The sequence below is a fragment of the Schistocerca serialis genome, chromosome 4 (assembly GCF_023864345.2).
Source record: "Schistocerca serialis cubense isolate TAMUIC-IGC-003099 chromosome 4, iqSchSeri2.2, whole genome shotgun sequence".
Lineage (NCBI taxonomy): Eukaryota > Metazoa > Arthropoda > Insecta > Orthoptera > Acrididae > Schistocerca > Schistocerca serialis.
This window is the reverse complement of record NC_064641.1, coordinates 106,517,767-106,543,896: the sequence shown is the minus strand read 5'-3', so window position 1 is coordinate 106,543,896 and position 26,130 is coordinate 106,517,767. Positions and strand designations below refer to the sequence as shown.

The 26,130-nt window shown below is 39.3% G+C and overlaps 1 protein-coding gene and 2 non-coding genes across 3 annotated transcripts in view; 1 reads left to right on the top strand and 2 right to left on the bottom strand.

Annotated features, from left to right (window-relative positions):
* Nucleotides 1–26,130, bottom strand: part of LOC126473664 (serine-rich adhesin for platelets-like) — a 186,887-nt gene that overhangs the window by 77,412 nt on the left and 83,345 nt on the right. Inside the window, exons 9-12 of the mRNA XM_050100896.1 lie at nt 21,393–21,560; nt 10,471–10,631; nt 8,810–8,978; nt 3,772–4,087 (exon numbers count right to left, since the gene is read on the bottom strand). Of these exons, the coding sequence (XP_049956853.1) occupies nt 3,772–4,087; nt 8,810–8,978; nt 10,471–10,631; nt 21,393–21,560 (814 nt within the window). The remainder of the gene's footprint in view (nt 1–3,771; nt 4,088–8,809; nt 8,979–10,470; nt 10,632–21,392; nt 21,561–26,130) is intronic.
* Trnal-caa (transfer RNA leucine (anticodon CAA)) lies at nt 5,845–5,919 on the bottom strand. The gene has a single exon. It is a non-coding gene; the product is annotated as a tRNA-Leu (tRNA).
* Nucleotides 6,287–6,361, top strand: Trnas-uga (transfer RNA serine (anticodon UGA)). The gene has a single exon. It is a non-coding gene; the product is annotated as a tRNA-Ser (tRNA).

The window sequence follows — 26,130 nt, the reverse complement described above, 5'->3', positions numbered from 1 at the left end:
TCATCCATGGGATGTTAAACTGTAATCTTCCTCCCCTCTACTGTAACATCCATTTCACAAAATAATACACAAAACTTATTGGAGGAATCCTTCACAGTACACAGAAGAAACAACCAAGAAACAAAAGAACGGTCATCAACAGTAAGAACCGCTGATGACATTGCTGTCACCTGTGAAAGGGAAGGAGAATTACAGGACCTGTCTAACAGAATGAACAGTCAACCGAGCACAGAATATGATGAGAGTAAAAGTAGCAGAAGGTACTGGAGAGCAGCAGAAGTAGCTAGTGACTGTCAAGCATAACGTGAAATGCAGAAAAGCAGAAGCAAAGAGAGCATTTCTTGCTAAAAGAAACTTATTATATTAAAAATTGGCTGTAAGTTGAGGAAAAATTTTCTAAGCATGTATGTTTGGAGTACAGCATCATATGGTAGTGAATCGTGGACTATGAAAAATTCAGTAAAGAAGAGAACCGGAGAATTCGTGGTTTGGTGTTACAGAAGAGTGCTGAAAATTACGTGGACTGAGAAGGTAAGAAATTAGGAGGTTCTCCAAGAGTCGTCAAGGAATATTGTGGAAATGCTAATTGGAATTAAGAACAGAATGTATGGTCATGAGTTCTGACATTAGGTAATAACTTCCTCAGTGCTGGACTGAGCCTTATAGAGCAAAAATCACAGGGAGGGCAGTGACTGGAAAATATTGAACAAATAATTGAGGATGTCAGTTGTAACTGCTGCTTTCAGATGAAGAGACTGGCACAGCAAAGGACACCAAAGTGTGCCACATCAAACCAATCAGAAAACTGATGATGAAAATGTAGTAGGAAGTTGGGGGAGGGGGAGGGGGGGGGGGTTTAAAGCCACACCACCCATTGAAAAGAGCAAGTTGCTGTCGAGGGAGTGGATAATTGAACACATTTTCCAAATGGTCACTCACTGTAACAGCAGCAATGGACAGTCCACAGCATGTACAATATAACAGTCAAAACAATCCACATCAATGTTCCAGTTAAAACAATAACATGCAATAAAATAATGTGAAAAATAATTTTTTTTGAATATACGAGGGTTAACTGATAAGTAATGCCTCCACCTTCGTACTGTACAATAGCATGTACAATATAACAGTCAAAACAATCCACATCAATGTTCCAGTTAAAACAATAACATGCAATAAAATAATGTGAAAAATAATTTTTTTTGAATATACGAGGGTTAACTGATAAGTAATGCCTCCACCTTCGTAACTCTTCAACAGTTGGCAGCATTGGTATGCGGCAGGTACTGGCTTGTTCCGTAGCCTCTTCTCTAGAGCTCCAGTTGGCAGGAAGCCTTAGCATTGAATGGTTGTGTTGTTACAGTGTAAAGTATGGAACCCTGTGCAGACGGTCGGTCAATGAGATTTAAGCAATGTGCAGTCAAGGAACGCAGTCATTGAATTCTTGACAGCAGAAGGTGTCACCCCAAAGGAGATTCATCAGAGAATGAAAGCAGTTTATGGTGATTGTCCCCACTCAGTTAGCCGTGCTGTCTAACGCACTGCTTTCCGGGCAGGAAGGCGTGCTGGACCTTGGCACAAATCCATCAGTCAGATTAGTGTCGAGGACCAGCATACTGGCCACTCTGTGGATAGTTTTTAAGGCAGTTTTCCATCAGCCTTGGCGCATGCAGGCTGGTTCCCCTTATTTCGGCTCAGTTACACTATGTTGGCAATTGCTGTGCTTTTGCCTCAGTTACACTACCTCGGCGATTGCTGTGCAAACACTTTCTCCACATACGTGTACACGATGATTACTCTACGACGCAAACATTGGGGTTACACTCATCTGGTGTGAGACATTCCTGGGAGGATCCATTGGGGACCAAATTTCACAATAACACTGGGTTCGGTGTGGGGCAGTGGTGGGGTGAATGGACTGCTGTAGCCTATTGTGGGGTTGTGTACCACTGAAGGCTACAGTGGGGACAAAGCCTCTCAGTCATTTCTACGTCTCCAGTTCAATACAATACAAACAATACAATGGTGATTGTGTGGATGTGAGTACTTTGTGTCATTGGGTGAGTAAGTTTAAAGATGTTGAGGTGGGAACATCTGACCTGCATGACAAACAAAGAGTTGGACGTCCTGTGACAGCAACCACCGAGTTTCACAAGCAAAATGTTGAAAGATTGATTCAGGATGATCGTCGTATCACTCAGAGAGAAACTCCAACCACAATCGGCATTTCACAAGAATGTGTGAGTCAGATTATTGCTTTGCTGGCTATTGGGAGATCTGTGCACGGTGGGTACCCTGGATGCTGACTCCTCAAATGAAGGCGCACAAACTTGAAATTTCTCAGGAACTCCTCTCGTGTTATGAGATTGAAGATGATGCCTTTCTCCATTCAATCACAGGACATCATTATGCTTCTGATGAAGACTGTAGGACTGAGGTTGTGGAAATAAGAGTGTAGACTTCTTTCATGACGGCTTCAGAAAACTTGTTCATCGTTGGCAGAAATGTATCCAATTGGCTGGTGATTATGTGGAAAAGCGAATATTGGTAATTAAAGATCACATTCTGAGGATTATTTCTGTGTTCCCATCAAAACCCAATGAATGAAGGTGGAGGCAATACTTCTCATTCAACCCTCGTAATAATGTATTTTGAAACAGTGATTTTTATAGGGTTATTTTTCATAATAAAATGCTGCCAATCTTTTTATGATGTTGTTTTTATTATTATTATTATTGGATATGCAGCATGAAATTAGAGAATTTATTCTAATTTTCAGGTGCTTGTGCTTATTCATGTTTTTATATGATGATATAGTTGTTTATTATTCCCAAGTGGGATGCTGCATTTTACATTTTGCTTCCTTTTTAACTATAAAGCAAACAACAGAGCTTTCACTGTTTAAAACAACTATGTGATCATATTCATTTGCAAGTCCAAAAGAACATATCTCATTGATGATCCACAGCTGTACAAAATAAAAATTTATTTACTGACTGCAGATTCTTTGACACAAGCATTATTAGGTTTACAAGTACTACCCAGGCAGCATCAGTCTCGATTCCTCACAGCTCTGTTCTCCCTTCCTTGAGAATCCAGTTAATACTCTTGGTGAGCATTAGGTGATGAATATATTGAACTATAGCATACGTATGCAGGCAGCATGACATATGGAGGTTCGACTTGGTCTGGCGAGTGTGCACCGATTCACCATTCACAATAAGTGGGAGATCCGAGTTTGGGTCCCGGATAGACACAAATTTTCACATGCTACTAATAGACATTATATATATATCCTTATACAGCTAATGTCTAATAACTGACAGTCAGCAAATAAATTTCGAACACAATCATATAGAAAAAAGTAATCTGAACTAGCACCTGAAATGAGAATGAGTTCTCAAAATGGAAACATTCATAAAGTGAAGATTAGTAGAAATTCATTTCTTTATGAGTAATAACCTTATTTCACGTACTCACAATCTTTCCCACACTCACTGCATAATTGAAAAGGCAAAAATGTAATTGTTGCGTGCTGTGAAGTGAATGCTACGCAACTTTTCTACAGCTTTTAGTCAAAGCAATAGAAAGACTAACTTGAAAGACACTATTATGATCATGAAGACACAACAAATAAAAAAATTTAAATGCCAATGAAATGACATTGTACACACATACCTACCATACCACATTTCACTTCTTGTGTTAATACTATGGTGCAGTGAGAAGCTATAGGATGACTGACAGTGTTAATATGGATATAAGACTCACCTGCTGTCATCGTCTTTAGAAGCTTCTCCTCCTGTGGCCAGGTAAAAAGTGGAACTCGTCTTTCGAGAATTGGCAATTGAAGTGGCAACCGAGGCCTGGGACGCCGAAACAACCGATGTAGTTCTGCGGAACTTTCGCAGTGACCAGTACTTGTGACTCCTCGGAGGTCCCCGACTGCCCGAGTCCGGTTGAGGAGCCTCTCGCTGTAGACGAGGCTCCGGTGGTTGTGGAGGTGAGGCAGTGGTGGCGGCTGGCAAGGGTTCAACCAGAGGAATGGCGACAGTGGATGCAGGGGTTGCCAGAGGTGTCTGGCCGCCTGGGCAGAAAGGGGAAAACTTAACATGCTTTACATCCTCAGACTCAGTATCTGACATGGAACTGGTAGCAACCCTGGGGGGAACAGAGTTGGAGGACCTCAGCTTACTCTGCCACAAGAAATACACATCAATGACCAATGAAGTACCTCGTGGAAGAACCTAAGTTTATGAAGTTAGGAAATCTTATGTGAAAATACAACTGACAATGGAAGTTTATTGAGTATGTCTTGGAGATATACTCAGATAGCCTGATATTTAAGATAATTCCTAGAAAGAGGCAGGACACTGAGTTTCAACAGTCATGAAACATTCGTTCTGACTGGTTTTGCCATATCATTTCATCTCATTGCATCTTCATTAGTATCACCCTCTAATCCATTCAAGGAATCTGATTCAACTGATACACTTTCAATCTTTATTAGAATTTCATGATCCACTACTTCAAATACTTTTAAAAAGACAATAAATATTCATGTTCTTTCCTCTTTACTGTCAAATTCACATAATGACTGTTTTTGTTTTTGTTGTTGTTGTTGTTGTTGTTGTTGTTCTTCAACTCTTAATTTTGACTGTGGAACACTTAACATTAAATGCTATGTAATAAACAAGTTTTTCATGCTTAATCTTCTCAAATATTTTTGAAATGGAAGGTGTTATTGTAATAGGACTTTAGTTGGTTACAGTACCATTCCCCACCTCTTTATGAACTGTATTCACCTTACGAGGTTTTCAGCACATCACATCATCAGGAAAAGTGCCTGTCTCACATGAACATGTCATAAGTTAAACTATTTCTAATATTGTTACAGGAATACTATCAATAATGGCAGGGACAGTATTCTTTATTATTTCATTGTTTTGGTTACTACATCAGGTGTGGGGGTGGAGGAGCAGAGTGGGGGTGGAGGAGCAGAGTGGGGGTGGAGGAGCAGAGTGGGGGTGGAGGAGCAGAGTGGGGGAGGGGGGAGGACTGATAGGCCAGCTGAGACAGACTGATGACTGCCATGTTGCCCTCTACTGGTGGCATCACTGGATACAGAAAGTGGGGGTGGTGTGGTGTCAGAATGCCGCTGTCCCACCCACTGTTAGCTTTCTTGGACATGTAATAACTACTTCTCACTTGTAGCTCCTCAAATGGCACCACAAGGCTGAGTGCACCTCATTCCAGTCCTTCCACTTAGGAAAAACCCCTGGCAGTACTGGGAACCAAATCTGGGTTTACCGACTAGCCTGACACACTGACCGATGATCTACAAAAGACAGACTTTACCCACCCAGTGTGTTTGTTTAATCTCTGTTAGGCTGAGTAGTGTTTGTTTGTTTATGTTTCATTTTTTCGCATTTTCTGTGACAGCTATAAAAAATTGCTATTTTTTTTCTTCATTTTTGGAAAAAATTACATTTCATTGTGGTGAAAACAAATTCCTTTCTAACTGCATACTTAATATTTGGTCCAACATAATTAAATGAAATGTTATTTATCTTTAATTGCTATCAGCCACCATTGGCCATCATCAGATCAAGAACAGAAAAAAAAAAGAGTATCTATTTTACCCCATGTAACACTTGCACCCTGCATTTTATCCAGTCTGCATTTCATCCAGTCTGAAATGGGATTACTTGGTGACCATCTAGTAACGCTTTTAATCAGTGTGGAAAGTAATTTCAGTTTTGCTTTTCGTGTTGACGCTTACATGTAGTGCACACGTAGTAAAATAGATATTATTTTCGAAACTTCCTGGCAGATTAAAACTGTGTGCCCGACCGAGACTCGAACTCGGGACCTTTGCCTTTTGTGGGCAAGTGCTCTACCAACTGAGCTACCGAAGCACGACTCACGCCCGGTACTCACAGCTTTACTTCTGCCAGTACCTCGTCTCCTACCTTCCAAACTTTACAGAAGCTCTCCTCAGTTGGTAGAACACTTGCCCGCGAAAGGCAAAGGTCCCGAGTTCGAGTCTCGGTCGGGCACACAGTTTTAATCTGCCAGGAAGTTTCATATCAGCACACACTCCGCTGCAGAGTGAAAATCTCATTCTGGAAACATCCCCCAGGCTGTGGCTAAGCCATGTCTCCGCTATATCCTTTCTTTCAGGAGTGCTAGTTCTGCAAGGTTCGCAGGAGAGCTTCTGTAAAGTTTGGAAGGTAGGAGACGAGGTACTGGCAGAAGTAAAGCTGTGAGTATCGGGCGTGAGTCGTGCTTCGGTAGCTCAGTTGGTAGAGCACTTGCCCGTGAAAGGCAAAGGTCCCGAGTTCGAGTCTCGGTCGGGCACACAGTTTTAATCTGCCAGGAAGTTTCATATCAGCGCACACTCCGCTGCAGAGTGAAAATCTCATTCTGGATATTATTTTCCTTTTTTTCCTGCTAAGCCCCACTGTAAAAGTAATGTACTCAAAAAACAGGGTCAGATATCAATGTAACTTCAGACACACACACACACACACACACACACACACACACACACACACACACACACACACGATTGGTGGGTATGTAAATGATCAGAGCTGCAATTCCTTGTGACAGGTAGTGTGGCCATTACAATGCATTAGTACTGTTCATGTTTATGTTGCTACTACAGTTACCACACCGCCTATAGTATACAAGGGGCTCGAACAGCATCAGACACAGACTGATCACACAAAGAGGTCGCATACTCTTGTGAGCCAGCAATATCGGCAACTGACAGTTTGAAAGGATCTCATTTTGGGTCTCCATTTGACCGACTGGTCAAATTGTGCAATATCCATATTTGTGTGGTGTTCGGATGTCATAGCGGATTGATGTTCAATTGCACAAGAACGTGAAAACAGGTGCAGTTGACGTCAAGGTTCCGGTCGACACCGTCAGACAACTGCGAGGGAGGATAGCAGTACAGTGCACCGTGCACGCATAAAACCTCCGCATCTGCACCTGCCACCTGCAAACAGGTAGGGTACTCCCCACAACATTCTGTGTTGTCCAGCACCACTAGGCGTACCAGGGAATTATGTCCCACGGACAGGCTGCCACAAACATGACAAGTGGCCGCATCTGTAGTGGTGCTGTAGCAGGAAGCGTGGACTGCCGACAAACGGTGTCGCACAGTGTTTGGCCACAAATTGTGGTTCTGCACGACCCCTGCCAGCGATTAGGACAGTCACCTGGGGGGAGTTCCAGAGAGGCTCGGCAGTGTCGCTCCTGACATCACGTTGTGGGGAGCGACCAGCTACGACTTCAGATCACTGCCGGTGGTGATTAACGGGAACTCTGACAGAATGACAGTACATCATGGATGTCCCACGTCCTCATGTCTTGCCACCCGTGCGACTGTATTACAGTGACAGTTTTAAATGGGACAGTGCTCATCCACATAGTTTACGCACGTCTCTGAAGTGCCTGCAAAATGTCAAGGTACTCCTTTGGCCAGGAAGATCCTCAGACACGCCTCCCATAAAATGTAGGACCTGCTCTGATGTCAACTCCATCCTAGTGGCACTACCTGGGATATCGGAGATGAGCTGCAGCAGTTGTGGGTTAGCTTACCTCAGGAGAGGACACAATGTGTTTACAACACTCTGCCCAACAGAATCAGTTAGGTATCCAAGCAAGAGCTGATACAACAGCATACTGTAAGTTGACTCATACTACCAACTTCTTGGTAAATTTGACTTGATGCTGTCATAACAAACCACGTCATGCACACACTCACTCTTGACACTCCAAGTTTCATTTTGTTTCCTCCTCCCTTCCTGGGTGCTTCACTTTACTTTCCAGGTGGTGTAAGCAGGTAGGGGAGTCCACCCGTCACAGCGTATCTGACTCTTTTTTTTTCTGTGGACTAAGTGTGTCTTGTCACCTATGAACTGAGGATGACACGGGGGCCAGTCAGTACCGTTGGGCCTTCATGGGCTGTTCGGGAGAAGTTTTAGTTAAGTGCGTCTTGTGCCAAAAGAAAATAAAACAAAAAGTTTGAAGCAAATGATGCCTGGTTATTTAGAACAAAAAGCTCAGGACCTGTTAATCACACACCAAAGATGAGAAGTCAATAAAAATGTGAAGGTTTATATTATACACACATTTCAGTTTACAGATTGCTATCATAAATTGTGAATAACAAACAATACAATTTAAATAGTAAAAATTATACATAACTACAAATCCAACTTACTAAAACTGCATTTCATAATACACAAATTATTTTACTGAGCAAAAGCATTGCTCCATCAGAAATGACTTAAGGATGTGTTTAAAAGAATTCTTATGTTGCTGCTGTTTTACATCAATAGGTTGCCTACTGAATAATTTAACTGTGACCTGTGAAACATTTTTCTGACATCAAACTGTTCCAGATTGAGACATGTGGACATTACCGATGTTTCTAGTTTGCAGTTATGGACATGTTAATTTTCTTGTACGTCCCTTGATCTGTTTAAGACATTCTCATTTGCAAACGGGATGCATTCATATGCGTAAAGGCTCAGCAGGATTATTATTTTCAGCTGAATAAAGTATGGCCTGCAAACTTCAGTTTCCTTTAAAGTTGCCAATAGCAATGACAGTTTTCTTGTGTGTCCTAAATGTCAATTAATTTAGATCAGAATTTAGGTTTCTCAAATATACAAGTACCTGTTTAGAGAGTACTGCTTACAGAAAACACTTCACTTCAAGGATTAATTTCTACGATATTCTAAAATAAAATATGAGAATATTTTTATCTTAGAAATTTCTTCTCACTCACCACTGGGTGAAAGCTGAGCAGTACTCCTCTTTGCTGATTTCATCCTTCCAAAGCTCTTCCGAAGTTTAAGCATTTTCTTTCCAGCAGCCTCAGCTATTTTTGTGATGCCATAGACATTTTGCTGCGGAGGAGGAGCTGGTAATCGGCGGTGGATACCATTTGTCTCAATCTGCATTAACACAGAATTCTTAGTTACGTGCAAATGGTTCTCTCTCTCTCTCTCTCTCTCTCTCTCTCTCTCTCTCTATCTCTCTCTCTCACACACACACACACACACACACACACACACACACACACACACACACAGTTTCAACACCAACATTCGTCGTCTTCCACAGAAGAAACTGTCGTTATACTGTCACAGATTGTTTCGATGAATGTGATGACAGTGGTGCCTGCTGCAAAGTAAACAACTCGGCAAATTTTTGCAAGCCAATGCATTCTGACATATATCTCAGCACACAGAGCTTTGACCAACCGTGCCAGAAGAGGTACAAAGGGCTAACAACTGTTCTTGACAAGGAACACTTGGCAAAACAACTGAAAAATGTTTTCTGAAAGAATGGCTATGGGGACAGAGTGCTAGCACTCTCTAAGAAACGAAAATGTGAAGATGTTTAACAATCATAAGACAATCTGCTTATTGCATGCCTTCATTTGTGGTGATATACCTAGCACATAAGTAGTGTTCTGGGTAGATGATGCATAAGTGCTGCTTTCTGACTGTCAAGGAATGTAAGAGAAATGCCCTGTTAAGGAAAGAATTTGCCTCAGAATCTCTGGAATTTACAATATCACACCAGTGAGGAAGCAACTGTACAGGTACAGTTCAGGGAACCCACAGTTTCTCAATGTAGTGCACAACACTAAGGGGGCATTAAAAACAATAATTTAGAAAATTCAGTGTTTTCCAAGCACAGTGTTGTGACTAAACATAAAATAATGTTGAAAAATAATTGTTGTCCTTTGCATCAATGCACCGAGTCTCCGCTATAAAATAAATTGTACTGATCAGAAAATCAGTAATTTAAATTTGGCCAGTGAATATAATCTCAGTGGTATGTGGAAGCAGGCTTTCAACATTTAATCTGCAAATAAATTGCTGAGTTTTTAATCTCCCAGCAAGTGAAACTAACATTGTAAACATCGATATGAACTCTGCCTGTATGAAAACACTCAGTTGTTATTGATGTGGAAGATGGAGACAATTGCTGAAAGCTTAACTTTTTACTCTAGCAAGATGTGGAATGACTACAAAGAATATTTTATGCACAATTTTAAACACATAAGAGACACAATCTCAACAAAGAATTTTTTTATTCTATAGTTCACTTGAAACAAACTAACTTTTACTTGACAAGCAACTTCAAACAGTTTGACAATTGCTCTCCTTGTTCCAGTGTGCCGTTAAATGAAATAATGGTGATAACAATAACAACAACAACAATAATAATAATAATAATAATAATAATAATAATATAGTCATGGACAACCACTACCTAAAGTTTTACATCTCATCAAAATTCTTTATATATAAAGCGCCCAGAAAAAATTTGAAACATGTGATTTTCAAACACCAAAAAAAAAAACACAGTGAAAATTTAATGTCACTAAAACACACAAAAAGTTATGGATATAACATATTTTCCCAAATAACTTGCCTTTTCCAATGACCTGATGTAGGTATCATCAGATTCATCTGAATCAAATGAATCAAAATCATCAAATGGAATCTCATTATTATTGAGATTATTTTTGGCCACAATGTCATCCAGCAACTCGTAATGATGATCCGTGTCGGAGCCCGACGAGTTTTCTTCACCTACAACATTCAAATCAGTCATACAATTTAGATTTATGAATAAAATAATGATTGTCTCTCCAGAACACACTGTTACAACGAACACCTGTTACCACAACGCCCCTTACTGATAGTCTATTTCAATAACTACTCTTTAACTCTCGAGACTCACTGTACCCATTGTTAAACACCTGAAGCACCAAACTTTTTGGAAAGTTGGCATTACATAAGTTAAACAAAAGCTGAATACAAAAGCATGTAAATACACAAAAAGGCATGTATTAGTGTGCAACAGAGCATCCAGTCAAAATTATTAGCTGCAGGAAGACACACTAGAAATACTGCATACAAAGACACATGCTGCACATAAAAGACTATGTTATCTATTGCAGATTATCCCATTAAAATTCACACAGGTTTCAGATGAGACTTTCAATTTCACTATTTACAAAAGGTTTTCGAAATCTCTGGGTACATTTTACATGCTCAAAATTTTGGAAATGGGATTATTTCACTTTGATACGCAACTTCTATTTCACTAAAAACAAACAAAATGGCCTGACACATGACTCATAGCAAGCCAAAGTTTACAATTCTGTTCCAGACATCTATTACAAAAGCTGATTTTTCAACACTTTACACACATGCACAAAATTCTAAACTGCAACAGTTCACAACTACTCCCCCCTGTTAGGTCTGTGAAAATTAAACCAAGAATTTCTATCCATAATTTCATGACTGATATTTCCAGTTATAGTTCTTGTTTTGTTCCACTGTTAATAACAGACTATTGGATCCAACAAAACTCACTCTCACTCAGTGAAAATTACTTGGAGAAGGGTGTCCCACATAATTTATTACCTGGACGCTCACAAGCGGGGCTCAAATTTTTCTCAGATTGGTATTTCGCTGACAGCCCAAACAATCACACAAATATGTGGAACTTTAATCACCCATTCCGAAGAGACCAAGGAGCAGATTATCAAACTTTACGTGAAACTACCACAGCGTCCATCGTAACTTAAAGCAGATTGTAAACAAATTTGCAGGCTTCTCATTACTCTTGGATATGATACGGATGTGGTCACAGGGTTTAGAGTATTTGAGGTTCAGAAGAGAAAGAAGTTTTCCACCGAGTGTTATGTGGGGACATGTTGACAAGTGGAAGAAGAAGAAAAAGAAGAAGAACAAGATGAAGATAAGATTAATTTTGTTGAAGGAAGTAGTCCACTACACAATAATAACAAGGAATGAAATCTATCAAAGAAGCTAATCAATGTTTGAAAATATAATATGGGTAGATAAAAAATTCTATTCGCCAAGCAGTGGCAGGAGAAGACACACAAAAAAAGATATGGAAAGAGTCAAGCTTTCGGAGCCAGTGGCTGTTCTTCCTGACAGAACGGTTGAATGGAAAGGAAGAGAGGTAAAGAAGGATTGGCAAGGTTTAGGGGAATGGGTAGAGTTCCAGAAAAGTCACCTAGAACCCTGAGTCGGGGGAGACTTACTGGACCAGATAAAAAAAAAAGTACAAGAGTCAAAACTGTGGCAAGCTAAGTGCATTATACATAGTACACAGGAGGAGGAAGGGGTGGGGGAGGAACAGACAGGTCGGAAAACGAAAGACATATACAGGGTGTACATAAAGTTCAGAAACACTTTCAGTTATTTATTGCACAAGAACCAGACATTGTACAGCTACCATACATACGTACGTCACTTTGAAGAGAAACCCTGAAAGTTGTTTTTTTTCCTATATACCGCCACAGCATAGTTTGGTAATTTACCGACAGTCAGTGCTAGTCGCAAACATGGCGAGTTCAGGTGCAGAGTAAGCTGTTTCATGAAATGGCCTCCCCAATCACCAGATTTCACTCCATGTGACTCTTTTTTGTGGGGACACATTAAACATCTGGTATATGTACCACGTCTACCACGTGATGCAGCAGAGCTCCGGGAGAGAATACAGGAAGCAACTGCTACAGTTGACGATGCCATGCTGGGATGGGTATAGCAAGAATTTAATTATTGGTACCATATTGACATCCGCCAGGTCACTCATGGTTTGCATATCAAATCTTTGTAAAAAGAAAATCAGAGTTTCTCTTCAATATGCAATATGCATGACATCTGCACAATGTTTAGTTATTGTGTGATAAATAATTGAACATCTTCTCTGACTTTATGTACAACCTGTATAAATAAAAGGGAGTGAATGACAGGAATAATTACTGAAAATAAATGCTGAGACCACAGACAGGCTAGATGGGCGGCGAAAGCCAAGCACAATTTGTAATGCCTGTCTCCACCTGTACAGTCCTAGCAACTGAAATCAGGAGAGAGAATCCAGATTGCATGTCTGGTTAAACAGGTACTAAGGTCACAACTGTCATATTGTGGCATGTGCTCTGCACCAGGATAGTGTATATTACCAATATACATCATCTGTCTATGCCCATTCATCTTAACCAATAACTTGGTGGTAATCATACTAATGTAGAAAGCTGAACTGTGTTTAAGTAACAGCTGGTACATTACCTCAACCTCCACCCACATTGTTCCAAATCTACAACATCCTTCCTACTCACTTTAACCAACTATATACTTACGAACAACTATTTTACCTCAGAGAGGCAGACATACAAACCAGGATTGCTCCTTCCTATGCCAATATTTTCATGGGTTGCTTGGATGGGACTTTCCTGGGGCCTACAAGCCTTCAGCCACTGGATTGGTTTAGATACAGTGACGATATCTTCGTAATGCACTCATGGCGGGGCTGTCCTGTTGAATTTTTTGGAATCTAAATACATTCTTGCTTAAAATTTCTATGCTGAGAACTGAGAAAGACCAATCTGTTTTACTCTGTAAAAAACTTCCTATGGCCAAGATTGCATAACTACTTTATTTTTGACAACCGGTTTCAGCAGGCTTTGCTGTAATCTTCAAGAATTATTGTTGCAAAACATGTTCATTGTGATTTGTAACATCTAAAGGTGATTTTTCAATTAATAGAATGTGTCAAGCTATTGTACATTTTACTGTATACTGTTATATATAAACAAAGATGAGGTGACTTACCGAACGAAAGTGCTGGCAGGTCGATAGACACACAAACAAACACAAACATACACACAAAATTCAAGCTTTTGCAACAAACTGTTGCCTCATCAGGAAAGAGGGAAGGAGAGGGGAAGACGAAAGGAAGTGGGTTTTAAGGGAGAGGGTAAGGAGTCATTCCAATCCCGGGAGCGGAAGGACTTACCTTTGGGGGGAAAAAAGGACAGGTATACACTCGCACACACGCACATATCCATCCACACATACAGACACAAGCAGACAAGGACAGGTATACACTCGCACACACGCACATACAGACACAAGCAGACATATGTCTGCTTGTGTCTGTATGTGTGGATGGATATGTGCGTGTGTGCGAGTGTATACCTGTCCTTTTTTCCCCCAAAGGTAAGTCCTTCCGCTCCCGGGATTGGAATGACTCCTTACCCTCTCCCTTAAAACCCACTTCCTTTCGTCTTCCCCTCTCCTTCCCTCTTTCCTGATGAGGCAACAGTTTGTTGCGAAAGCTTGAATTTTGTGTGTATGTTTGTGTTTGTTTGTGTGCCTATCGACCTGCCAGCGCTTTCGTTCGGTAAGTCACCTCATCTTTGTTTTTATATATAATTTTTCCCACGTGGAATGTTTCCTTCTATTATATTGATATCTTTACTGTATACTGTGTTTTTTAAGACTTCAAAATCACCTGTGAGTGCTACTTATATGGACAAGGCCATGAGCATAACGTGCTTTTTGATTGTAAACGTTTTATTTCTGACAAAACTTTGGATAATGAGCTACTTTTGATCCACTAACATGACAACTTGGCATGAGGTTACAACTCACAATAATTCTTGAAGACCAGTAGTTTACAGTAAAGTCTGTCTAACTCAGTTGTCGAAAACAAGTATTTATGTGATCTTGGCTATGGAAATATTTTTACAAAATACTTTCTCCCAATTAAATTTCATATGTCCTATTCCAAATCTCTTGCCTCATTTTTTGATGTTGATCTCATCCTCAATGAGCATCAGCTACACGCGTCTGTTCACATTAGACCTACAAACAAACAACAGTACTTACATTTTGACAGTTGCCACCCTTTTTACATCAAATGTACCATCCCACACAGCCTTTGCATTCCGGGCAAACGTATTTGTTCAGATGCAGACTCTTAACAGCATTACACCACCATTCTCACCTCAGCCTTCACTGTATGTAACTATCTCACCAGCCTAGTTCAAAAGCCGACACTCCAGTCTGTTACAGCCAATGTCGATTCCTCCAAAAACAACACAGAAGTACACCTCTTTTCACACAGTGATTTCCAGGTCTGGAATGTATTAACCAACTACTTTGACAAGGCCACAACTTCCTAAAATTGTGTTCTGAAATGAAGTCCATTCTGCCCGATTTTGCTCGCCACACCTAGAATAGTTTCTCATCACCAGCACCCTTCCCCTACAACTATCTCCACAATACACTTGTCAGATCCTACTCTCCCTCTGCTCCCATTTCCCTAGCCTATGAATACAAGCCCTGTGACCATAACTGTTGGAGACTTGCCCGACACACTGTCCTACCACCTATACCAGCTCTGTAACTGGCAAAACATGTATTATCAAAGGGACAGCCACATGAGAAACAACCTGTTATGTACCAGCCGTTAAGTACATACTATTTGGTCTTCTGCATTGGTGTGACAACTACCAAGTTTTCAGTTAGGATGAGTAGGCCCAGACAGATTGTGTATCCCAGTAATACACAATGTCCTGTTGCAGAGCACGATCCACAACATGACACTCGTGACCTCTGTGCCTGTTTCACTACACATGACAACTAGGTTCTCTCGCCTGTCACCAGTTTCTCCAACTCAGCAGGCAGAAAATGGCATCACAATGAGTACTGAATTCTCGCCACCCTCATGGCCTAAATTTACATTACTTTCTGTGGTTCCAGCATTTCTTTTCAGTAAGTATTCCTCTTCTTCACTCCTTACAATACATTTTATTTTCTGACCTGTCAGTTTTTTCCTGCCCCTCTCACCTGTGTACCACACATAACACACTTAGCTTTCTGCTCTTACTGCCTCTTACATAATTTTTTTAAAAGTAAATTATGTATTCCTTATTACCCAATTTTCCACATTTAAATTCTCAGGTTTTCAAATCTCATCTGGTGCAAGCACCAACAATCAGCCTTTCATTCTCATCCTGTCCAGTGAACCAGGGTTCTGGGCAACTTTTCCATAACTCTCCACATTCCCTAAACCTCGTCAGTCCTTTCCCTTCATCCCTCTTCCTTTCCTGTCGACTGTTCCGCCAGAAGGAGGAGCCACTAGCTCCGAAAGCTTGGAGATTTCCATATCGTATGTTTTCTCCTGCTGCCACTTGGTGAGTAGATTTTTTATCTATCCATGTTATATCATAAGAAATGAAATCTGAATTAAGAGATATGAAATCTACCAAGAAACAAATGTAATCCATAAAGTCAGTATAAAGTATTTACAAATGTTCTCAACTATTCTAAATTACATTATTTATGTACATTATGATTTTGATGTACTTTATTTATTATCACAGGGTTTAGCATTACAAGTATTTCTACTTTTATAATTATACTTAGAACACACCATAAACAACATCAATCGGCAGACTTTGTGACTATATGTCCCTAACTAAAGTCACAGAAAACTTAACTGCTAGCATCAATTAAGAAGTACTTTGGACATTAACATAGTCACTAGCCTGTTGAGTCAAATTATGTCCCCCTAAAAGAGGTATCTACATTGTATAACATACAATGGTTAAAACATAGCAAAGTGGAATACCTTCATTTGTTTTTCTATCTCTCAGAGCAAACACTTGGTCCACTTTATTCCAATTCAATTTCAGACCTGGTAAATATGAAAATTACTTCAGAGACAATCTTTCCCACAATCTTATTATTCAGACAGTAAAGTATGTTTTGCCTATTCCTATGGTGTAGTTAGTTTCACTAAAGAATTTTCCATTTTGCAGAAGAAATTTAGTCTTTAATTATCTTAGTACCACGTGTTCTAACAACTTTCAATCCAGCTAATAAACTTTTACTGCAACATTGATCTATACTCATTCAAAATAATGAGTTTATTGGTTTACAAACGTTCTTAATTTCACATATCCTGCAGTAACTATGAAATTCTTTTAATTTCAATATTTCATTGTTTATAATTATAATAGTGAATTAATGAGATGTACAAGAAAATGAAATGGAGTGAAATTTTATCTACAACTTGTAGATAGTTCAGATTGCAAGGACACAGGGCTGCAACCCCAGCCCCCATGTTATTCAATCTGTACACAGAAGAGCAGCTGAATGGAATGGAAAACGTCTTGAAAAACATATTACAAGATCAACATCACTGAAAGTAAAAAAAACTAATAGAGTATAGTGGAATTAATCAGGTGTTCTCTGAAAATTTGTTTATGAAATAATTTTGGCATTTGGGTAGCACAGTAACTGACAATGGACAGAGGAGGACATAAAATGCAGACCGGCAATAATGAGAAAAGTGTTTCTGAAAAACAAAAATATTTTAACATCTAATAAAATTTAAGTATTAGGAATTCTTTTTGAGAAAGTATTTGCCTAGATGTCAGTCCTTCATGGAACTGAAGTGCAGACAATAAACAGGAACAGTACAGGTGAGAGGAGAACAGAAGTTTCTGAAAAGTTGTGTTACAGAAGAGTTCTGAGGGTAAACTAGACACCTCATGAAGAGCTACTGAACAAGATTTGGGAGAAAAGAAATTTGTGGCACAACTTGACTAGAGGAAGGGATAGACTGATAGACTTCAGCAGCAAATACAAATAAAAAAAACTTGTTGAAATGTTGCTCCCAAATGAAGATATCACTCTACTAATTTCCCAAGAAGAAACCAATACTGCAATTCACCAGGAAAGTCTTTTATAAAAATCTTTACTGAGAAGTGTGAAATTGAGTGAAATGGTATAATTCAAGCAATAATTGAATAGTGAAGACAAAGAAAATTATTAGTGTGGAAAATTACATGATAATGTAAATATGTCACAAAATTCGCAAGCTGCCTACACATACTTTGCTCTCTGTTAAAATGGAAAGTTAAACAATTTGTACAAGTTGCAAAAAGGGATGATCATAGGACTTTGAAGAAAGAATACTAGCATTTCTGAAAAGTGAAGTTTGTAAACTGTTCATATTTCTCTGTGGTGAATGTGTATGAATGGCCTGTACCTGAATTTATAGGAAAGGATACCAACAATGCCTGTGCTGTCACAAGCAATTCTGGCGTAAGCCAGTTTGAATTCTGGTGGTGGACGAAATATCCACTGCCATCATTTGGCAACCAAGGGGAGAGAATGTAGCAGCATTACGTTTCTGATCACCAGTCTTTGCACCAATGTCCTGATTTAAATTACAAATATTTCCACAATTTCTCATGGAGTGAGGGGATGTAACACTGTTTGTGGGTATCCATCCATCAGATGAGGACATTAAACTCAGCAGTTACATAGGTGCTATCGGAGAGGAGCAGGTTATGTGCTGGCACCATGTTTCACCCCCCCCCCCCCCCCAAATCTGTCTAAAAAAGGACGAAATATAATATATTTTACTAAACAGAATAGAAACAACACTGGAAAATCATTTAGGTGAACATCAAGGCGGGTTTAGGGAGGGCAGGTCATTTTCTGAACAAATACTTAATTTGAAGTCTATCATTTGCCACAGATTACTGAATTACTGTAGTAATATTTGTTGGTTTCAAAAGGCCTTTGATTCTGTTGACATACTACCTATAGACAGAATAGTCAGAGAATTTGGTGTAAATTCTAAATTAGGAAATCTAATTCATGAAACACTTACAGACACAGTATCTCAAGTGAAATTTGTGGGAGAAATATCTAAAGGCTTCAAAATAAACACAGGTGTACAGCAAGATGATGGCCTCTCCCTATTTCTTTTTAATTGTGTTCTACAAAAACACTGAAAATTTAAAACGAAAAACTGAACAAATATAAGATTTCGCCAATATGATTGGCAAGAGGAAACAAAAATAACTTATTGGAATAAACTGTCTTGCATTTGCAGATGACTGTTATACTTTCTGAAAATGTGACATAGGCTGTAATGCACATTAAACTTTTAGGAGAAGTAGCCAGTAGTACCGGCTCATTAATTTCTGCAGAAGAAGCTAAATTTTGAACACTTTTCTGAAAACGGATATTAGTCAAATAGAAAAGCTTTACAATTGTAATACCTTTGGAAGATAATTCAATAAATGGTTTGGAAGTAGCAGCTGTAGAGGAAAAGACACACAAAATGGAAAGGGCCTATGGTATAATTGAAGAACTAACAACAAATGATGCAAGTCAAAAAATGCAAAAATAAGGCATTAAAATACAGAAGTAAAGACAGAATGTCTATATGCAAGTGAATGTCTAGCACCAAACTATAATTTAGATAAATAGTAAATACCTGAAATATGAATCATTAAGAAAATATTAGGCTCACAAAAAGCTATGGAAGGTTGAAAATTAGTAGTAGTGATGAAATTTATTGAAACATAGAAATAATTCAGAAGTAATGAGAAAATGAGTGTCGTTTATATCTAATGCAAGACAGTAGATTAACCAAAAAGGTCTTCAAATATTTGTGGTATAAGAAGTCATCAACAAGTGGATACACAAAATAAAGTAGTATTTAGAAAAAGTAATAGAAAAGCTGAAGAAACAACTGGCAGAAATGGTCAAGGAAAAAATATTGAATATGAAAGGATTACATGGTGGGAGAGTGAAAAAAGCTTATCTGAAGCTGGCAGAAGACAGGAAGAAAAAAACATTGTGAACAAACAAAACACTGTGAAGAGATAAGCAGATGGGAAAAAAGAACAATGAATAAGGAATTGAAATTAGCATATAGGCCTTAATTAGCCTATCCAAAGGGATCACAGCTAATGGTAACTGAGATAGTGAAATTAAATGAGGTGGTGATGTGCGAATCAGGCAGGAAAGAAGTAGATGAATTTTGCTAGTTGGACAGCAAAATGACTGATGATGGCAGAAGCAAAGAGGATATAAAATGCTGTATTTCAATAGCATAATAAGCGTTTCTGAAAAAGTGAAATACATTAACACTGAATATAAATTTAAGTGTTGGAAGTCTCTTCTGAAGGTATTTTTCTGAAGTGTGGCTTTGTATTGAAGTGAACCATGGACAATAACTAGTTAACGCATGAACACAACAGAAGTGTTGGAAATATGCTGCTACAGAAGAATGCTGAAGGTTAGATGAGTAGACTGGGTAACTAATGAATAAGTATTGAATCAAAATGGGGAGAACTTTATGAAAAGAAGGTGTAGGGTAGTAGAACACACCCTCAAATATCAAGAAATAGTTAATTCAGTAAACACAGTGAGTAGGAGGGGGGGGAGGTAAAAAAATATTGAAGAGAGAGACTAAAGCTTCAGCAGGTTCAAATGGACATATGTTTCAGCAGTTATGAATAGATAAATATACTCGCACAAGACAGACTAGCATGGAAAACTTTACAAAAATAGTCTTTCGACTGAAGGCTACAACAACAACAACAACAACAACAACATAGTGATAAACAAGCTGACAGCAATGCACTTTTGTCATCCGAAGTTTTCCAAACCTTTCTTCACAAGTCTTACATACGTCTTCTTTCTGTACAACTCCTAAGCCAGCACAAATCACTGCAGTGGTAGTGCAGCAGAAATAAAAATTGATCATTTTCAAGCATCTTCTACAAGGTGCAAAATAAACAGTAGATCATTAATCAAGAGGTCATGTATGTAGCTACAATATTTAACAGAAAGTGCATCACTCTTGTATGAACTGAGGTACACATCACATGAACAAAATGTTAGTTTTACTGAAAATTCTGTATGATGTATGTGTCGAGCAACTTAACAATTCTGTTCTTTTTATTTTATATTTAATATCAGATTAACAGTGCCACTGCTCCAACTCTATTGTCAACTTACTTTGCTTTACCAAGGGATTGGATAAGAACCTCTTTTCATACAACAGTAATAAACTTACTTGAAGTTTACTCAACCTTGTAGAACTAACTGAATTTTTTACCCATTTCAGAAATAATATGGTTCTGAATATTGCGCTCTCGCAGTACAAAAATTAGCATTCCTTCTTGCAGCAGCATAGGACATTACTTTAAGCAAAGAAACAGCTAGTAATCCCAGCAATTAAAGTTTACCATGACTTTTTTCTTCTTCATCATCCTTTTCCCCATTTTCATCATTGCATTTCCTAGCTTCACACCAACTCCTAGCAGCAGCAATTAAAGTGTTATGCATGACTTTCATTGTTTTAGTTCTCCTCATTTGCACTAGCCTAATGAAAACCCATCTCACACACAGGCACTGCATTTTGGTAAACAGAATCTACTTTAGCTCAAGCATGTGCCTCTAAAAATAATAAGTTATATTTTTAGTTACCATTGTGTAAATGTCAAGCTACCTGTCCATCAGCAGGTATCAGATATCCCTACTCATATCAGCAGTAATCGAGCAGGTATCATTGCATAATATTTTCACTTACCACATTGCAAGTTATGTTCAGTTCAGCAGCTGAAAGTATTAATCAACCACAAAGCAGCAAACATGCGCGAAGCTTCTTTGCACCTGTGCGTCCAGTACGGCTGGCTCTGGAGTGCTACTGACCTTCCCTGTCAAGAAACGCCACCACTTCCTGACACTCCCTCGTGCCACCGACCCACAGCACGAGGCGGGCATTCACTGGCGCGGGACCCCGGGCAGGGGGTTCCCGGTTCCCAGCAGGGAGGCAGCTCGCGCCTCCCAGGTAAATGAGTGAAGGGGACGAGATGCAGACTGCAAGCAACAACCGCTTATAACATGTGCTGTACCACTTCTGGTCAACTGTCTCCAAATCAAATCACCGCCAACGCTGCTTCACTAATAAAACTGTGATACCTCACGTGTGCTGCATGAACTACAATAGGGTGGTTATATGAAGATACCTGTATTCCTCTATGTTTCGTGCCTTGCAGCAAACGACAGTGTATTGAAAAATTGCATTTCTGCATCTCCATTGCACCTTTCTCACTTTTACTTCAAAGTACAAGACACATTGCAGAATCTGCATCGATTTGCAGTGGTATCGACAACAGAAATAGGATATTAATACTGTTTCAGTTGCATCAGTATATCATACATTTGGGTAAACAGCACTGAGTAGGGGCCCCTCGTAGCTCAGTGTTAACATACAGGTAATAGTGCAATGTACAAGTAAACCATGACCACTAGTGCTTTGCAAATGTGTACATTGCCTCCTTGGATAGGGTTCAGAGTGGTGTTATGGACACACATTCAAAAAGGTTCTATCCAACATGATGTAAGGAAAGTTTTAAAAATACCTCATCATCCACTCCTACATATTTTTTATCTAGGCATAAGGATGGAAAATTGCTGTTAGCTATCTGGCAAGTACCAGTATTCACTGTTGGGCTGCCTGGTAAATAGAATTGTATAGTAAATAGGGGTCTGTTGTTACAGATGTTATGTGACTACTTTCTCTGAAAACTGCCCATGTAATGAGGTAAGTATTAAGTCACCAACAGAAGATATACTGCAGCTACTTAAAAGAACTGAGGAAACGCCAGCCATTTTCGATTTAGCAGCTCTACTTCTAATTTACTGCTACATGTTGCATTTAGATGGAGTAATCACAAACAATATTAATCAGTATAGCAACAGAATATTGTTGATCTAGTGTCCAGATTAAATTCCTATGATTAGCTTATTCTTTGTTAATGAATAACTTCACTTGTTGCACATCCCTGACAATTCTCCTCCTTGGTTGGGGTCTATGGGGCACATCGGATGAATGAATGAATGAATGAATGAAGAAACGAATGAATAAAGAAAGGATGTTGGCGAATGATGCAACCAGCCACAAGTGGATAAAATAACAAAGAATGAATGAATGTGTACATTTTTTTCTCTGGTTGGATGGGCAGGAAATCCTGCAATATTTTATGAAACTCATTAGCACTTTCATAGAGTTTATTTCATGAGACAGCACTGTACAAAGTGGCACAAAGAACGCTATAAGTTTGCAGCTATGCCATACTGAAAAATCTGTTGTAGCAGAGTATCTTCTAATAAAATCAACTCCAAATTTTACAGAGTAACAGCCCTAAAGTCAAACAGACAAATCATTTCTGGAAAATCATTAAAAAATGCTATTGAAATAAAACAGCAGATAATATCTGCATGAAAGTCGTGGGCTTACAGCAAAGTATGGCATCAGATATGGTAGGCATAGTGGATGGCAACAGTGATTATGGGTTTAAAGGGACAAAACATCTTCCTCGTTGCACTGGAAAGTCATGTAAAATTATTTGAGAGAAAGGATAATTGTCAGGTCCAGGGTCTGTGACTGTAATTAAAACGTACTGTGTTTTTACCGTCTTATATAAAATAGCTTTGTGGACTTTATTTTAAGTTGCCTCATTTATTGCTTGCTAGTTAACTTGTTAATTCTGGGAGAAGAGGATTCATGCCAACTGCTTGATATTTAAGGTACTGTCTGCTAATGTAATCAAAGTTAGTTTGCCAACTGTGTACATCCATTCAAATCTTGCTGATTTTCCATCTCGCACCACAGTCCCTTTGTATCATTACACCATCAAGCATTGTTTTGAAACTGAAATGCCACAGCAGGCAAATCTCATCATCTCCTTGTTGAAACTTTGGCACGTTTTCAGTAATGAGGCCTTTTTTTCTTCTCTTTTTTCTATTAATACTGGAGGGCTTGGTTTCTGCCTCTTTATTGGTAAATAGGTGTGTAATTATGCTCATAGCCCTTTTGTGTTCAGTTTCATGACTGAGGGGTTAAAGGTCATTTATGTTTTAATTTTTTTTCCCCCTACAAGGTAATAATAGCAGTTACTAGCACCACACACAGAACTGTGTCTATTATCAATGAGGTGTCTATATCTGATTTATGCTGAGTAACTACCGAGGACGCAGTCAATTGGATTCTGAGACCACAGGTTGCACTGCCCCTTGACCAACAGTATCCACGTGGGAGGGGGGAAATTATATATTAACTGGCTGTCCAAAAATACGGTAAGGTGAATTGTTAATTTGTTTGTGACGCAAATCATTCTTGTTGTAGTTGTCATATTGAAGCAAAAATACTGTATACAATTTTATGCATTGTTCTGTCACATAGGTCTGTACAAAAAAATTTGGTGTCCTAATAATTATATTGTATCTCATTATATGAACTGAAACTTAGTGATAAGCAATTAATTCTCAATGAACTGCAACAAATTCCCTTGCCTCTGTGATTTGCACTGTTGAAAGTATTGGCTTCCATAATTGTGACAGTTAAGTGCAAAGTTTATTTGTTGTCTTTGAACATAGATATTTTCATAATCATATACAACATTTTGTTTCTCCTATGTTTTCAACAGTATAACGTAGGTCAGTGTGACAGTGTATTAAAGTCTTACTTGAATGCAAAGTAAACACAGCAGCACATGTTCAGGGATGTGCACATTTATGACATTTAATCAATTTGGGACTTCTTGTGTTTGTTCTTAATATGTTTTTTAATTAACTGTTGAAAGTTTTCAAGTAAGTTTTTCTTAATTTGTTTGTTTGATCTTTTAAGTATATGTTATTCAATAAATATTTTGGTCACGAATAATGTTCAACCCTTACTTGGGCCTAGTCCTCCCCCTCCTAAGACAACCCCATGCAGTAACTCTGTACCACAGACCACAGTGCATAAGTAGAAAGTACTTTAAACCCACTCGGAGCATGCACTGCAGTGAAAGGTACCCCCTCCGCATCTGCCCCAGACACTGAAAATGAGGTGCGTAAAATTTTATTATAAAATCCTCTTTCCTTCAGGAAACTTATGAACTTTATTAGCCGCTATCCCATCATCAGCAAGTACGATGGCATCATTCCGAGAGGTTTTGAGGGAAGTACACCACACATTGATGGATCCTCTAATTACTCTCAGATTGCTGAGGGCTGTGGGAACCCACTATTCCACATCATAGGTTTTCAAAATTTGATGTTGCAGTTGCAGTCTTAGGTCTGTACCCGGTACTCCAAGTTCAAATTAGTGTCCTGTGGTTGCATCTTTAGCAAATTTGTCAGTGAATTCATTTCTCAAATAACAACACTTCCTGGTGTCAGGGTGAATGCTACAGTAGTTCTGGAGCTGTGAAGGTCAACTAACAGGTCTTGAATATTAGGAACCACAAAGTTTATGGGTTAGGGTCAAGATACGCCCTGTAAGAAGCTTATGGAGTTGCAACAAATCAGGAAGTCCTCCATTATGAGAATTTTAATATACTGCAGAGCCTGTGATATGGAGACAAACTCCGACAGTGAATACACAGCATGCACTTGACAAAGAATACTTCTTGTGCTCCTTCGTGTATGCAGCATCCAGCCATCCTGATTTAGGTTTTCTGGGATTTTCCTGAATTGTTCAAGGCAAATATTGGGTTGGTTTCTTTAAAAGGGCATGGGCAATTTCCTTCCCCGTCCTTCCTTAATATGAGCTTGTGCTTAGTCTCTAATGACCTCATTGTTAATGAGACACAAACATCAATCTTCCTTCCTTTCCTGGCATGTGCAAAAGCATAACCAATCCTATCAACTTTCAACCCATCTGTGCAGAGGCATGTTGTACTTGGGTGGTTGTGGAGAACCAGATGCAACAGGCATCTGAGAATGGGTGGGATGAGCATTTTCCTTATGGCCATAGGTCCATCCAAGCCATCAGACTGGGTACACATCACAGAGGTCGCTGCAGCAGAGACTCCCATTGTATCCTAGTGGCTCCACCCATTTTTGTGTGACAAACGATCAGAACCGACAGACTATGACCACACAGTTTATCAAGAGTTGCTGGCATCTGACCCTCAGTGGTGAGCTACCAACTCCCACCAGGAGGCTGTCTATGGGCCTCATATTGGAAGGCTCCAGTTGCCAACTGCACACCACCGCAGTGAAACAAGCTCAGTATTAACTGTGCTGCTGACTTAGAAGCGGCACACCCATAGTCCAGGCAAGATAAAACCAATGCTTCATAGATTAGCAGATGAAGTGTATGGTCTGCATGCCAGGAAATGCTGTTCAAAAATCTGAGGGCATCAAGTTTCCTCGTGCAATCTGCCTCAAGCTGACACATATATGGTAACTCACTAACTTACTGCCCCATACGAGGCTTATGAATTCGAAAGTCTCAACAACTTCAAGTAACTGTTTATCGAGATAAAGTTCTGGGTGCAAGTGCACAGCCCCGAGTCTGCAAAAGTGCACAACACAAGATTTTGTGGGAGAAAGTTGAAACCCACAGTTCAGAGCCCAGTTATGTACTTTCTGCACAGCCCCCAGAAGTTACCTCACT